We start from the raw sequence: 15,111 nt of genomic DNA, 5'->3' as shown, positions 1-15,111 counted from the left end.
AGCAGGAACACTTAGATGATGTTACACAGGAATGTATCCAGGCGGGTTTGAATGTCTCCAGAGAAGGAGACTCCACAACCTCCCTGGCCAGCCTGTTCCAGTGTTCTGTGCATCCTTCCTCTATCTCTTATGCCATTACCTGTGTGCACTCCCCTGACCTCTCCCCACACAGCATCTTGGGGTGCACAGTGGAGCCCCAAAGCCCCCCAGCAGGTGGGTACCAGCCAGGCTCCCGGGGTGCCCACAGAGGAGGTGAGCCACCTTCTGAATTGCCTCAAGCACACCATGCAACCAGATTCATGTAGCAAGTGTCTTTTCAGCGGGTTTGCCCCTATACATAGGTGCATCTACTGAATATATACACACCTTAGCAATAGTATACTGGAAACTGTGCCACGCGTGACTTGATGGCGCTGAACTAATGCATACAAAAGTATGGAGGGGTCCATGTACCCTCTAAGTAAAAAGTTCCTCGTGTCCAGCTGCAGGAAGGTCCCGTTGTGGGGCACTACAGATAACCTGCCAGGGCTCCTGGGGGGCACGCAGCTTTGGCACCTGCCCAGTTTGCTCATGAAGCGGCTGGATCCGGGAGGGCAGACTGGTGCCAGACTTCTGTGGGATGCTCAGAGCAGGAGAGTCCAGTCCAGGTGCTCCAGCTGAGCTGCGACCACTGGGCTGACAGCCAGGGAGAACGGGGCTGCTTTTGCTCCCTGCCCATGGGCTACTGCAGGTTTGGGCATCAGGCAGCAGCATCGAAAGCCCAGCTACCTGTCTTCCTCTGATGGCAGGTAAAGATGCAGGTCAATCCTGGGATAGGAGGTCTTGGAGATTTCCCTTGCAGGAGAAAGGTGCTAACATCCCACTACCATGCAGCACCCGCGAGGCATCCAAAATGCATTTTGTGGGCAGCTGAGCAGCTCTGGAGTGGCTGTGATGGGTGAGAGGAAGTCTCCTTGGTGCTCCTCTCATGCCCACTCCTCCCCGGCTGACACAGAGAAGCAACAGCTGAACACATCAACTGCTCCAGCAGCCAGGCGAGGAGCCAGGGGCACAGTTGGACTTCTCCCTGTGCAACTGGGTTCTAGCAGGCAGGGATGAGGCTTCCTGTCCCTCCATGCAGCATGTCCAAAGCCCAAAAGGTCCAGAGAGTTTTGGTTTCCACCCTGTAATTGCACAGCCCACTGTGAGCTAGTGGCAACTCCTGGCCCCTCCTCGAGCAGGCTGTGGCCACTGGACAGTCCCTGCTCCAGCAGGCAGGTACCCACACGTACCACTTCCTCGGGCACCTGCCCTGTGCATAAGCCAGAGCTTCCTCACCAACAAAGTCCGGCTGATGTTCTTCCCCTCCAACAGGGGGAGAGAAGCTGCTCTGTCCCAGTCATTATCACCGAGAACACGCTGCATCAATAAATAACCGTCGTCTCAGCCCATGCCGCTCCCAGGCATGGGTCAGCAAGTGAGCGGCAGCTCCAAGTCATCCCAAGCTGTAGCTCTCCTTGCTGCCCTCGGGGGTTTTTCTCTGAGGCTTCACTGTACAATTAGAACAAGACCAGCTGCCTGGGTTTTATTGCTAAGTCCAAGTGAAGTGGCTTCAGTTTGTGTATGGGGATCCTCTGAGGATGGGGTGGGACAGGGACTGGGCTGGGGAGAAGCAGAGGGTCATTCTTCACTGGCTGACTCCTGGAGAAGGCGGTGGATGTCCTGGAAGGAGGGACGATCTTTAGTGTCCCGTCTCCAGCAGCTGAGCATTAGCTTATAGACTGAGTCAGGGCAAAGTGCAGGCTGGGGAAGGTAGGTCTTCAAAACAAAAGACAAAGATGACAAAGGGAGAGAGTTACTGCCACAGAAACTAAAATGCAAACTGCTCCTGGGGAGCCCATTTCTCTGTGCACTGGGGCAGGGGGCTGTGCTGCTGTGTGTCCAGGGGCAAGGGGGCCCCAGACAGCATGGTGAGGGGGGCTGAGGACAGCAGTTCATGTCTCCCAGCCTGGCTAGAGGCTGGAAAGGAGTCAGTGGGCAAGTGGTGCCTTGGACTGTGTGAAGTACAGGGTTTTCCATACTGGGCCCTTCACCAGGACTCCTTCCCAGGGGATTCCTGCTCCGTAACCTCTCCATAGCCAAGCTCCCTATCTGGTCACCTTAAAACCTTTTCCCAGGTGCCCTGGTGTCCCAGGCGCACCGCTGCCTATCCCATCCCATCCCATCCCATCCCATCCCATCCCATCCCATCCCATCCCATCCCTACCTGTCGGCCTTGGTCCCGGAAAAACTCGCCGGTATTTTCAATGACCTGCTCGTCAGACAGCTGGGAGTAGGGCTGCTCCCGGCAGAGGGTGAAGGTCTCCCACAATGTCACACCAAATGCCCACACGTCACTGGCTGTTGTGAACTTGCCCTGACGGAAGGGAGCAGAGCGGGGTTGGTTATGGGCATTACCCCATCCTGCTTTATAAGCCCCCATGTGCCTGGGGTTCAAAACTTCTTTCTGGATGCTTCAGCTTCTAGATCTGGGCCCAGAGCAGGACTTGGTCCCACAGACCTACTCTCTGCCCAAAGTCAGAGCCTGGTGAGCTCCAGGTCCAGCTTGCAGAGACAGCTCTGAGATCTGGGGCTCAGTAAGGACTCAGCTCCCTGCAAAGATAAAACCTAACCCTGCTCCCTCTTCTAGGTCTGACCACAGCCAGGAGGGGTTGTCAAGCATCCTGCTCAAAGGTTGGGCACCGGGTTGCCGAAGATCACCGTAGTCTTCCCGCCCCATCCCACCTCAAAAAGGTGCTACTGCTCCTGCCTCCTGCTGCTCCCATGGCTGCATGCCTCACCCCAAAGCTGGGCTCCAGGGAGGATGGACTTCTCCATCCCTTCTTCACTCCCCAGCCCAAGGAGAAGAGGCTGTGAGCAGCCCCAGGACCCTCTCAGTGCCCACTAAAGCGTACCAGCAGGATGCTCTCCCAGGACATCCAGCGGATGGGGAGCACCGCCCGCCCCTGGATGCGGTAGTAGTCCCCACTGTAGAGGTTCCTGCTCATGCCAAAGTCAGCTATCTTGATGGTGTACTGCTTCCCCACCAGGCAGTTGCGTGTGGCCAGGTCTCGGTGCACAAAATTCAAGGAGGAGAGGTACTTCATGCCAGAGGCGATCTGGGTGGCCATGAACCGCAGGTCACTGTAGCTGCCAAGGAGGGACATGGGAGGACTGAGGCACCAGGAAGGGTGGTAGCCATGGGGGCATGGCCGCAAGTGGGACACAGTCCCGAGCGGGACAATCTGCAGCCAGGAGGGATGAGTGGAGCAGGCACCCCTGCCTGTCACTGCCCATCCCAGGCAGCACTACCTGATGGTGGGTGCATGGCCGGCGGGGGGGCTGTCTGCCTGCTGGCGGGACAGGAACTGGTTGAGGTCTCCATTCTCCATGTACTCAGTGATCATGCACAGTGGGTCATCTGTGATGCACACCGCCAGCAGCCGGATGATGTTGGGGTCCTTCAGCCGCGACATGATCTTGATTTCCTTCAGAAAATCATTCCTTTCCGGAACAGAAACCACATAGATCGGATAGACAGACCCAGAGGGGCATGGAGGCATGGAACGGCTGAGCATGCCACCTGTCTGCCCGAGGGAGCCATGAGTCCCTTCCACTGGGAGCAGGGGCCATGAGGGGGAGGCCAGGCTAATCTGCACATGGCTGTGGGGTGGACTCAGCAGGCAGATGGGGCACTGGGGAGCAGGTTAGAACCAAAAAGGACCAAGGGTCCCGAACTGCAGCAGCCCAGCATCCCTAAATGGCTCGGACACGCTTGGTGCAGCCGTGAGGACCACACACCTGGCTGTCAGAGGCAGAGGACACTTTGCAAGCATCCCAGCTCTCCTGGGAGCTCTGCATGGTGGGTGATACCAGGGTGCACGCACCATCTTTGGTCCCCTACCTGGCGTTCTTGTTGGCATCTGCTCGCAGCATCTTCACAGCCACCAGCACAGGACGGTTGGAGCTGGTGTCCAAGCCCTCCAGGGCAAAGTCCTTGCCCGTGAACTTCTCCATCCCCTCCACTTCGCAGAGGTGAACCTAGAGGGGAGCAACAGGCGCTGTTACCTCTGCTGACTGATGGTGTCCCCTGGCACCCATCAACAAGGAGGAGCCTTGCTCAAGCCCTGCTCCAAGCAAGTTCAGCTCCAACTCACCTCCCCAAACTGGCCTTCCCCCAGCTTCTCCTTGAAGGTCAGCAGCTTCCTGGGGAACTCCTCAACGGCCACGTCCTTGCCGGAGAGCAGGTCCATGGTGAGGGCTGGCACCGAGTAGGTGTTGCCACCCGTCACTCCCTGCAGGTTCACGATGTCAGCCTCAGCGTAGTGGGGGACACCTTCGGGGACGCTGGCCTGGGATGGCTTCACAGGGCCACTGCAAGCTGCAGGGAGACAGTGGGGCCAGCCCTGCTGTGGGTGTCCTCCTCTCAGCTCCCCTCATGCTCTAGCCACTGGCTTCTCTGTCCCTGTCCTCCCCAGAGCTCCTGTGCTGCCTCAGCATGGCTGGGCTCCTGCAGCACCGCAGACTGCTCCGCTCCTTCCCCATCACCAACAGATGCACCAACCCAGCCCCAAGCACCAGTGAGCAGGGTCCAGTGCCCGACCTCCATATCACTGAGGAAGAGAGGCTGGAGCATCCCAACAATGGTGGTGGGGTCACAGTTCAGCTCAGCGCGGACACTGGTGATTGCTCTTGGTCACAGGCTTTCTGTGAGCTTTGAGGGGGGTGCGCCATAGATCATGCAACATTCCCCCCACCCCTCTGTGTCAAAATATTTGGAGGTTGGCCAAAAGTTTGGGCTGGGGCTGCATTGGGCTCAGTGCATGGTGGCTGGCTCCCAGCATGCAGGGTGTCCCAGCTCTCACCTGTCTCCTCCTCTCCCGGGGTGAACTCGGGCAGCTTGCGGATCAGGCGGGAGGGCTCTTGGTAGTCAGGGCCCAGGGGGAATATGCGGTCGTAGGTGGAGCTGGACTCCTGCTCGCTGGAGGAGGTGGAGCGGTTGTGGTTGAACATGCTAGATTCACTGGGCAGGGAGAGGCTGACAGTCATTTCATCATCTAGCATCCTCCGTGATGCCTGTGAGAGAGGAGAGAGCTGGGACAGAGGGTCATAGAATCATAGGATGTCCTGAGTTTTAAGGGACCCACAAGGATCATAGAGTCAAACTCCTGTCCCTGTATAGGACAACCCCCAATTCGCACCATGTGTCTGAGCACATTGTCCAGTCTCTTCTTGAAAGATGCCTGCCTGGGGAGCCTGTTCCAGTGCTCCACTACCCTCTGGGTGAAGAATCTTTTCCTAATGTCCAGTCTAAACCTCCTCTGGCACATTTTCCTGACATTCCCTCGGGTTCTGTCATTGGTTGCCAGAGAGAAGAGATCAGTGCACAGCACTGGCAGTTCAGGGTCTCCTGTGCTCCGTGGCACTGTGGCTGTGCCCACCCCAAGTCCCACACTCTGGTGTCCTGTCCCAGGGCTGCAGCAGCTGCCTGGGGAAGGTACTTGTCCTCGTGTTCCCCCCTCTTTTCTACAGAGAAGAGTTTGGGTGCACCACCTCTGTGACTGCCCTCAGCTAGCCAGAGGCTGCAGTGAGACCCCCTTGGGCTTTTTTTCACCAACCTAACTTTGGGACAGAGGGATGAACAAGCAGGCCAGGTCCCAAAGTCAATGTCCTGCTCAGCTGAATCCCTGTGCTTAGGAAACAGGTCGAAATCATAACCTTCCCGAGGAGGGGAAGGAAGCCTCAGTCTCTGCATGGCCTCTACTTTCCCTGTGCTGAGCAACCAGGAGAACCTGCCTGGGACAAGCCCACTATCCCAGGGCACTTTGCCAGCCACTCTGCCCTCACCCACCTTCTCCAGCATCTTCTGCCAGAACTGCCGCCACAGTATGATGACGATGATGGCCACGAGGATGAAGATGATTGCCACCAGGCACCCAATTAAGATGCGGGTGTTGCTGTCATCCATCTTGAGCGTGGGGTCTGGCGGGAGGAGGGGACACCCGGAACCAGTCACACTAGGGCAAGCGAAGAGCCCATGCCCCTTTCCTCCATGGGATGGGGCAGACCGCCCCAGAGCATCACCTCACAGGGAGGTGACCCCAGCTCCTGCCCAGTGTGGGGTGATGTGCTTTTTGATACCTTACCTGTGGTGGGGACCACAGGCACCTCTGGAGGGGCCACTGAGTTGTTGTACATTGCTGCATCTGGCAAGGGAGAAGAGGAGGGCATCAGGGTGGGGACATGGGTGACTCACAGCCCCACTCCCTCCTCAAAACATCCCCACCCAGGAGGGACAGGTCCCCCTGCAGGGCTCATGGTGGCGGGTACCTGACTGGAAGGTGATCTCACTGAACATCATCCAGGCATCAGCAAAGTAATACTGACACTTGATGGCACTGGCCATGCGGTGGAGCAGGGGAACGGTGACGAAGCGGGCACTGGGGTTCACGTCATCCAGCACCAGCACAGAGGAGACGGTGCTGGGCTCCCACTCGCTGGTGTCAGCACGGAAGTAGCACTGCACCTCCTTGAAGATCTTCACCCCTTTGGCGAACATGTTGTTGCAGTGGACCTGTGGGGCAGCCTGTCAGCGCGGACATGGCGGGGGATGGGGTCGGGGGACAGAGTGGGGGACACACGGACCTTCATAGCGGTGAAGTTCCTGATGCGGTCGAACTCAAAGGTGATCTCCACGTAGCCGCCTGTGGTGCTCTCGTTGCGCCAGCCCACGTAGTCGTAGCCCGGCCAGACATGGTACTCGTGGGTCTGCGTGAAGTCGTCCAGCCCTGACACCCCATCCGTCAGCTGGCCCAGGCCCTCCGTCATGCTGGCACGTGTGAGGGGGAAAGGAAACATGACTCTTGCCAACCTCCCAAACCTGCCAGCACCCAGCAGCACCCTCCCCCAGCAGTTCCTCACAGCTCACGGGAAACTTATACGAGATTTTTTTGTGCTTCTTGAGGTTCTCTCTGGAAAAGGCTGCAGGATGCTGTATATGCAGTACAGTTAGTGTATGTCTAAGAGAAGGGCTGAGCATGCTGCCACCATCATGCTATCCCTGTCACCACGTGCAGCCTCCCAGCCCTGGCCATGTCTCCTGCTTCGGGGAGACCTCAAGTATTTGCTCTGCTGTGGATCAGTATGCCAGCCTGCAAACGCAGGAGTGAAACACCCCATTCCCCCCTGCCCGGCACAGCACCGTGTGCACAAGCCCACCTCGTCCTCACCTGTACCCAAATGCCCCATCGTACACCGAGTCATTCAGGTAGATGACGGTGCCACCGGGAAGGACGAGCTGCTGCCCAGCTGGTGCATTGTAGGACACCAGCCCATCTGTAGGGAGTGGAGGATGAGCGTCTGCCTGTGCCGTACATCTCTCTTCCAGTGAGCTCTGCCAGCCCCTGGTGGGACGGACGACCTCCAGAGAGATGGACACCCTTCAGCCAGGCTCTGGGGACATGGGGAAGGACACAGGACCCCACCACCCACCCAGCCAAAGGCAGCCATACAGCTCCACACGCAGGCAGACGTTCATGGAATGGTCAGTGACGGGGATGAAGCGGACAAAACGTGCGATAAGGGGTGGCTCCAGGTCCTTGAGGACAATGTCATAGGGATTCGTGTTTCCATCTAGCACCTGGGGAGAGGACAGAAGTGTGGTGGGGACAGGCAGGCACAGCCCCCCACTCGCCTCCCAGGGCAGCCCCTGCTCGCCTCCTCACATGCTTCCCATGCCGGTTCCTCCAGGAGATCCAGCGGGTGCCGTCCCGGCTGTAGTTGATCTTATACATGGGGGCAAATTCGTTGCCATGGCCCCCAGCGTGGCGGCCCTGGGTGCCCACCAGTGTGATGAAATGCAGGGCGTGCAGGTCGATCTGCAGGAACTCCTTCAGGTCATCAGGCTCCACTGGGATTTCAGGGCACCAGGCACCATCACCATCCTCTGAGTCCAGCCTGTAAACCCAGAGCAGAAGAGACACTTGCAGGCAGCCAAAGCCAGCCACATGACCCCCTTCTTCCCCTCTGTGTCGGCTCAGACCCTGCCACGCTATCGTGGGAGGATACCCACACTCACCGTCCATACTTGGCAGCTGTGGACTCGGACCACTGGCTAGAGGCTGAGATGTCCTCGTCGGGGATGTGCCCACCTGACATTCCCAAGGGGTACCGGCACACCGCTGCAATGAGATACAGCTGAGACACATGCTGGAATATGTCATGGCAGTGCCAGGGCACATCCACAGCACCATGGGCACCGCAGGCGCAGCACTCTCCATCCTGATGGCTGATGAAGGGGGGATGAAGCACGAGGGGACAGTGCTGCACAGTCAGACACCTGCCCGGACAAATGGAGCCCTGGCCAGAAACGGGTGTCAGCCCAGCTGGAAATGAAGCTGGGAGCAACGGGGTCCAGCGCTCTAAGGGCTGCTGGACGCACCTGGTCCCCATCCCTGGAGATCCTGCAGCCTGGCTGGCACGCATTTTGGCTGTGGCACCAGGAGAGCCTGTGGGCTGGCACTGCTGTCCCCATGCTCACTCTGTGGGCACCCAGAGGCTGCTCACCCAACCCCCCCCCTGCAGCAACTTGTTCTCAGCAATGCCATCCTGCCATTCTCTCCACTTCTCTGAGGGAACAAGTGACACAGGCAGGCACTCACCCTCTCCGCTGGCCCCATGGCTCCCATTGCCAGCCCTGCTCCTGCCCCGGCTGCCAGTGGAAAAGTACCCAGGGTTGCAGGCGGGCTGCATCCCTCAGCGGCAGCCGGCTCCCCCAGCACCGCATCCACACCACTTCCCAGGAGTTATTTTTTCACGCCTGGCTGCCAAGAGAGCTGCTGAAAGGCCGGCTTGTTTGGCCGTGTTTGCTGTCTGGCCACCGGCCCCAGCCCACACAGCTCCCCCCGCACGCCGCCCCAATCAGATGCCCGCCCTGAGACAGCAGGACCCGGGTGAGGATGAGGTGCCGGGGCTGCCTCCTGCCCCCGTGGCCTCTGCCTCGCCTGGTCCTGTGTCAGCACGAGCCTGCTTCCCAGCGTGTGGTGCTGCCCAGCAGCCTGCTCCCATCCCACAGGGACCATCGCCTGCATCTGACAGAGGGATGGGCACATCTTCAGCATGAGTATTATGACAGTGAGGAGCATCTTATTATGTCTCCAGCCCTCCCACTTGCGATATTCTGCAGAGTGCAGCTCCCACTAAATTCCCATTTAATTCTTGCCGACCATGGAGCCAGCCCAGCTCTTTTGCCTTAGATAATAACCATCCTAGCCAGGCAAAGCCAACACCATCAGCCCTGGATGGCTGTAAAATAAAAAGGATTGCTTCCCTAAGCCGGACACAACCTCTGGGGAAGACCCAGCAAATTCTTCCCTTGATAGAAGAAGCCTTTGAATGGACTTGTCACGGGGATGCCCCAGGGAAACCCCAACACGTGGAAGGAGTGTGGGCTCTGTGTCCACCCTTGCAGTGCAGGAGGGGGTTGAGCCCTGGAGAAAAAAAACATTTAAATACACTTCTCTCACTGATGTCTGGTGCAGTGTTGTGGTTTCTGAGCAGAAGCCAGGCACCTAGTCAAGTTGCTTTACTAAAGCCAACCTTGGTTTTCTGCAAAACCACCAAAGAAAGCAGGTCCCAGTGGCAGAAAACAATACCCAGTACCTTGCCTTCTGCATGCCACAGCCTCAAAACTGAGTGGGCTTGATGAGCCCCTGATGGAGAAGGGCCCCACTGAGAGGCAGCTGCAGCACTTTGCCTGTACCCCAACACCCCGCCAGCCCACATGTGCCAGGATGGGCTCCAATGGCACACAGAGGATGCTCTCTGGGTCACTGGCCACATGCAGGACAGCAGAGTGCCCACATGGGTTTGGGGCCCATCACACGCTGCTCCCAGAGCTGGGAAAGTCCTGGAGATGCTGGAGCTGATGTGAATCCAAGCTTGAACACCCTGGCAGGAGTATAGCCCAGGGACACACACACCTCATGGCTCTTGCACCCACCTGGTCCCCGTCTCACTTACCCGGGTTAACCTGTGCTCTTGCAGCCCATGGGACATGCAGCAGCAGCAGCAGCAGGGCTGGTCTAGGGGTGGCCAGCATGTCGGCTGTCCTGCGGAAACAGAGCCAGGATTCGTCATGCTGAGGCAGATGAGCTGCACGAAAATGCCAGTCCTGCGTGGGGTGGCCAGCCAAGGACAGGAGGGCTTCCCCTGCATGAAACCCTGTGTCCCCATATCAGCCTTGGAGGAGGAGCAGAGCCCCAAGCCTCATATCTGTGATGGTGGCCAAAGGGGCCCTGGTGTCCCACCCCCTCCACTACCACCATCCCCAGGACCCATGGCATCACAGTGCTGTGCTGCCACAGGCCCAGCATAGACAGATAACATGGCTCTGCCACGTCCCTAGAGCCATCTGCATGGAAAGACCACAGGACCCACACCAGCCTCCCAGGGCTCTGGCTGGGGCTGGTGTGATCCAGCTCCACTGACGGGCAGAAAGGCTCCAGCTGGGCCACCCGCCCTTGGATGGCTTTGAAAGCAAGATGTTGCACAACCTCATCATATAACAAAATAATAGCACGTTGCAACACACGGTTTCCCTGCCTTCTGGCTCAGGAGGGATAATAGCAGATAATCGCCTGAGACTTACAGCATATTTATTGTGACAGTCCTCTATGGTGTAGCGGGTCTCGAGATGAGTGACATAGAAAGGTGTGACAGAGGGCACGGAGCCAGACTGCACTCGCTGCCTCTAGGGGAGCATGGGATGGGGCTGTGGAGGACCTGGGGGTCCTGGCAATGTGGCTCAGGTTGCAGCGAGAGAAGAAAAAGTGCCAGTGCTGGCTGGGCTTCTCAGAGCAGGGTGCAGCCCACGGCACCAGGGGATCCCCCCATCCCTGGGACGTGCTGTCCTCCAAGTCAGCGCTGCCACCACAGTCACTTTGCAGGGCAGTGGCCATCGCCCCAGCTCTGGCCAGCCCTTGGCTCCAGGAACCCCCAGAGACCAAGTAGCTCCACTTGCACCCACACATCTCTCGGGAACCAGAGATGCACCAGGCAATGCACTAGGGACACCACTAAATGTCATCAGTCTTGCCCCAGGCTCACTGGGCTACCCCTTCCCTTATTTGCCAAGGGGACATTTGGCCTCCTGGGACAGCCCTTCACACAAGTACTGGATGCAGATTAGCCCTCTTTCTATTAAAAAAAAAAAAAAAGGCTATTTTAATTTAGCTTACGTATACATTAACCTTTACAGGAACAACTTACTAACCTGGGGATTAATGGGACCACAGCTCCTGGCTACACTTGAGTGCCAGGGTAAATCTCAGCCAAGTCCCACCATATCAGGGATGGCTGAGCTGACAGGCCCCGAGCTTGCCTGACACCAATGACACCACAGGTGGGTGCCTGCTTGTGTTCCCACGCCACACGGTGACCCACAGCCTTGTCCCCACCACCAAGTGAAAGCCCGAACCCACCCTGAACCAGCTGCCACATGGCAGATATCCCATCACGTAGAGCCCAGCTGAGAGGTGCTGGATACAGCCCTGCTTGGTGACAAAACCAGGGCTGAGGACAGCAAGAGCAAGGCAGGCTGGCGGTGGCCGTGCCAGCACCCAAACAGAGTGAAAAGCCCTGGGAGCTGCCACCTGCACCCTGCTAGAGGGTCTCTGCACCCCATCTGCACTGCTGGGTTCCCTGGGAGCTCTGCTAAACACCACCACCTCTGCAGGAGGAACAAATAAACACCTGGACTTAGGGTGATTTTTTTCCCTTTTAATAATTTCCTTTTTAATATTTTTTTTTTTGAAAAGCACATATATGGTTGCTTCTACCCCCCTGCCCCCCCGGGCTATTCCCAGTTTAATTAGTTGCAACTAATTCGGCTGCAACTGAGAATTTCATCTGCATCCCTGAGAGGCATGCATGATGCGCCTCTGTTTGATGATGACCAGTTCCTCCAACATTAAAATCTTAATTTCCTTCTGCATTCCGAAAAACACCCAGGGATATTTTTTCCCACTATTCTTGCAGACTGAATAAACTCTTTAAACATCAGGATACCAGATGCCATGATCTCCTGCAGGCAATGCATTTACGTTTAGTTTAATATAGGAAAATTATCCCCACACAGCCGCTGTGAAGAGCTCACCCCTCCTTGGTGGAGCAGGGCTGGGGGACAGTGCGGGAGACGGTGACTCAGGTGTCATGGCTGGGGGCTAAGAGATGTATGGTCAAACCAGCTGAAAAGTATTGGCAACCCAACTGGAAATGATTTTTTGTTCCACCAGCCCTGCAAAAGGGATGGCTTCGCAACGTTTTGTCTGAAATTGTTTGCTGAAAACTTTCAATCACTGGAAATTTTTAGTGCAGAGAGTTTTTGGAGCTCCTCCCTGGTGGCGCCTGAGCTTTGGAGCTTCCCTTGCCCGCCGTTTTGTTTTTTTGGTTTTTTTTTTGTCTCATTTGCCCTCTTTCTTATTCTACTGAAATCACCATGGAAAGTTAGCAGGAAAAAATTAAATCCATACTTGTCTGAAGTCAAACCCCACACAAGCCGTGGTCCCTCTCACCCCCAATCCACTCCAGCTGGTGAGGTCCCCAGCTTGCTGCCCAGGTGGCTGCCACCATCCCCACCAGCACCAGAGGAGCATCATCTGCAGTGAGGGGGCTGGATGGCAACAGCCCTCATGCTCTGTGATCACCAGGTCCCTCAGGGCTCCTGTTGCAGAGACCCCATCCTGGCATGGGGCTGGGGGCTCCCTTCCCGCTGGGACAGTGATGGGTGGTACATGCTGAGGCCATGTCCCCGAGCAAGCAAGACACTCCCTGTGACCCCAGGCCATGACCCAAAGCACACTGTGCTTTGGTAAGGGGGTTTGGGACACCCATCCTAGCTGGCACTACAGCCCCCAGCATGCTGTGCCACTGGCACAGCCTTGGCGGGAGTGCAGTGCAGCATGTCGGGACCCGTAGTCCCCCTTCCCCGCCAAAAATGCCATTTTAGACCTTCTCAGGGCTTGATGTAGCCCCATTTTCTACAGCAGCACGCATGTCCCCAGCCATGGGCTGGCTGGTTCAGCTGAGAGCATTGCAGCCATACAGGGTGTGAGGAGCAGCCAGTGTGATCCCACAGATGTCAGCTGCCCTGGAGAGACCTGCCAGTGGCACAGCCCTTGGCCATGGGACCTGGGGACACGGTCCTGCGGGTGCTGCACCCAGCAAGCACCCCGTCAGCTGAGAACTTGCAGCCCTGCTCTGTGCCACAGTGCACAGTGTCACCCTGCCGCGGTGCACGGCATCGCCTTGCCGCGGTGCAGGGCTGGGAAGCCACAAGGAGGTCCCCAGCACCAGGATGGGGGGCAGGATGCTGAGGAGCACCAAACTGGTGGCCATGTCCCCTCCCCAGTGTGACCTGGTGCCTGGCTGGGGGACCCTGGGGACAGCAGAGCCTCTCTGGCTGGCCAGCACCGCCGCCAGCTCTGCCAACAGACACATAGGCAGGAGCCAAGGAGGGACAGCAGGAAACACTGGCCTGGCATGAGACACGGGGGGGAAACGCTGGCAGCGAAGGGAAAAATAGAGAGAAGGGGCCAAGTGTCACCTCCCCAAGTGGGGACACTATCCTGCTGCTGCCCCAGCACCTTCCCAGGCAGACCCACACCCCAGCCCCTCTGCCTCAGCTCCGGCATGGAGCATGGCTGACTCCACATCCCCCCAGAATCCCAAGCCGAGAGGTGACAAACGCCTCCCCACACACCCAAGAGTGACTCACCGGAGCGAGGAGGTGATGGCGGGTGGGCTCCTCGCCCCTCGCCCGGGCTGGGGGAGCCAGGCGAGGAGCGAACTTTTCCGGGCTGATGCAAGATGCCTCTGGGAGCGCATTCGCATTCTGCAGATTCCTGGGAGCCAGCCAGAAATCCCACAATCCTACATCTCGCACATTTGGTTTCAATTAGGGAGCGGAGAGGGGGAGCCAGTCACCAATCCAGGCTGGCTTTTCGGCGGAGGTTATTTTCCTCAGCCCGAGGGAATGTGCGCAAAGCTATAATTTACAGCAAAACCCATTCATAGTGCAAGAGAAAAAAAAAAAAAAAAATCCCCATGGCCGGTGAGGGTACTTAAAGCAACAGGCATCATTTTGCTTTCTGGCACTCAGCCCCGCAGCCATGGGACGGCACACGCTTCCAGCACCCTCCTCCCGCACCGTGGGGTGCAAGGGCCAAGCAGGACATTCGCAAAATGAGGTGCTTGGGCTCCCGTAGAGGCTGCCCCACTCCGGGCCCCTGGTGGGAGGGTGCCGGGCTGTGCACAGGCACACGCAGCAAGGACACTGGCCGGACACCGACCTGCCCCGGCACGTGGCACAGAAGCAGCAGCACTCTGGCTCCCCAAGCTGCACACTGAGTGCGGGGTTTTACATCATTTCCAGGCACTGGCTTGGCACCGCGACCACCAGCTACGCAACGCGGCAGAGAGAAAATAATAATAATTAATTTTTGTGCAATAGCTAAAAACACAATTTAAAAAACAAAATCAATGCTCTTGCAGACTAGTGTTTTAGCTGTATTTTATACCAGAACCCACACCACTGTGGCAGGGAAGCAGCACCCCTGGAGCAGGCCAGCAGCCCCCAAAAAGCGTTCCTGCACACAGAGCTCCCTGCACTGGTAAAGGCACCTGCCCCAGGTCTGCAGCCCTACTCCCAGGCCCCCAAACCCCAAACCCTCATCAGACTCCCAGCCCCAGACAAACCAACCGAGGGCAGGCAGGAGCAGGTGGATGTGGTGCCCACTGCAGGGCTCTGCACCCTGCTGTCCCAGCTCAGCGGGCCGGGGGAAGCCCTTGCCTGTGCCCAGGCTGCCCTACGTGCACGCCGGCACAAACACCGGCCGGCTCTGCTCCAACCCTCCCGCTACCTGGAACTGGTGCTCGAACAACTTGGCAGCAGCCAGCACTGCGTCGCTCTATCCCAGGACCTCATGCAAAGGTGTTGGTGTGCAAACAAAGCCAAAAACCCAAAGCAAACACCTCCCCTGCACCCTCCCAAGTGCCCAGGAAGACAGCTGGAGTGGTGATCCCCCCAGGCTCACC

The 15,111-nt window shown here is 57.7% G+C and overlaps 1 protein-coding gene across 4 annotated transcripts; it reads right to left on the bottom strand.

Moving 5' to 3' along the window:
- Nucleotides 1–296: 296 nt before the first annotated feature.
- Nucleotides 297–14,399, bottom strand: DDR2 (discoidin domain receptor tyrosine kinase 2). Of its 4 annotated transcripts, none has more exons than XM_005498819.4 (17): nt 13,793–14,399; nt 10,039–10,127; nt 8,096–8,198; nt 7,743–7,974; nt 7,510–7,657; nt 7,248–7,353; nt 6,664–6,847; nt 6,349–6,592; nt 6,165–6,224; nt 5,870–6,000; nt 4,884–5,094; nt 4,176–4,399; nt 3,923–4,059; nt 3,331–3,522; nt 2,934–3,168; nt 2,246–2,395; nt 297–1,797 (listed from the first exon to the last, which is right to left on the bottom strand). In XM_005498819.4, exons 1-17 carry the CDS (start codon nt 13,906–13,908, stop codon nt 1,660–1,662), a joined length of 2,700 nt encoding a protein of 899 aa, XP_005498876.3. In that variant the 5' UTR covers nt 13,909–14,399; the 3' UTR covers nt 297–1,659. The 4 variants fall into 4 exon arrangements, with proteins under 4 accessions (XP_005498876.3, XP_013224409.2, XP_021150057.1 ...); XM_013368955.3 differs by having other exon boundaries at nt 4,884–5,112; nt 13,793–14,256; XM_021294382.2 differs by having other exon boundaries at nt 2,934–3,162; nt 4,884–5,112; nt 13,793–14,037.
- Between the last annotated feature and the right edge of the window lie 712 nt (nt 14,400–15,111).

Source organism: Columba livia, chromosome 8 (assembly GCF_036013475.1).
Source record: "Columba livia isolate bColLiv1 breed racing homer chromosome 8, bColLiv1.pat.W.v2, whole genome shotgun sequence".
Classification (NCBI taxonomy): domain Eukaryota; kingdom Metazoa; phylum Chordata; class Aves; order Columbiformes; family Columbidae; genus Columba; species Columba livia.
This window is presented reverse-complemented; position numbering and strand designations above follow the sequence as displayed.

What these genes read in the sequence shown, in the direction of transcription:
- DDR2 (XM_013368955.3), bottom strand. Translation starts at nt 13,908, where the DNA reads ATGCGAATGCGCTCCCAGAGGCATCTTGCATCAGCCCGGAAAAGTTCG. An exon ending in CCCGGGAGAGGAGGAGACAG is followed by an intron (nt 4,400 to 4,883) that starts GTGAGAGCTGGG and finishes GTCTCCCTGCAG; the next exon opens with CTTGCAGTGGCCCTGTGAAG. An exon ending in GATGCCAACAAGAACGCCAG is followed by an intron (nt 3,523 to 3,922) that starts GTAGGGGACCAA and finishes TGTTCCGGAAAG; the next exon opens with GAATGATTTTCTGAAGGAAA.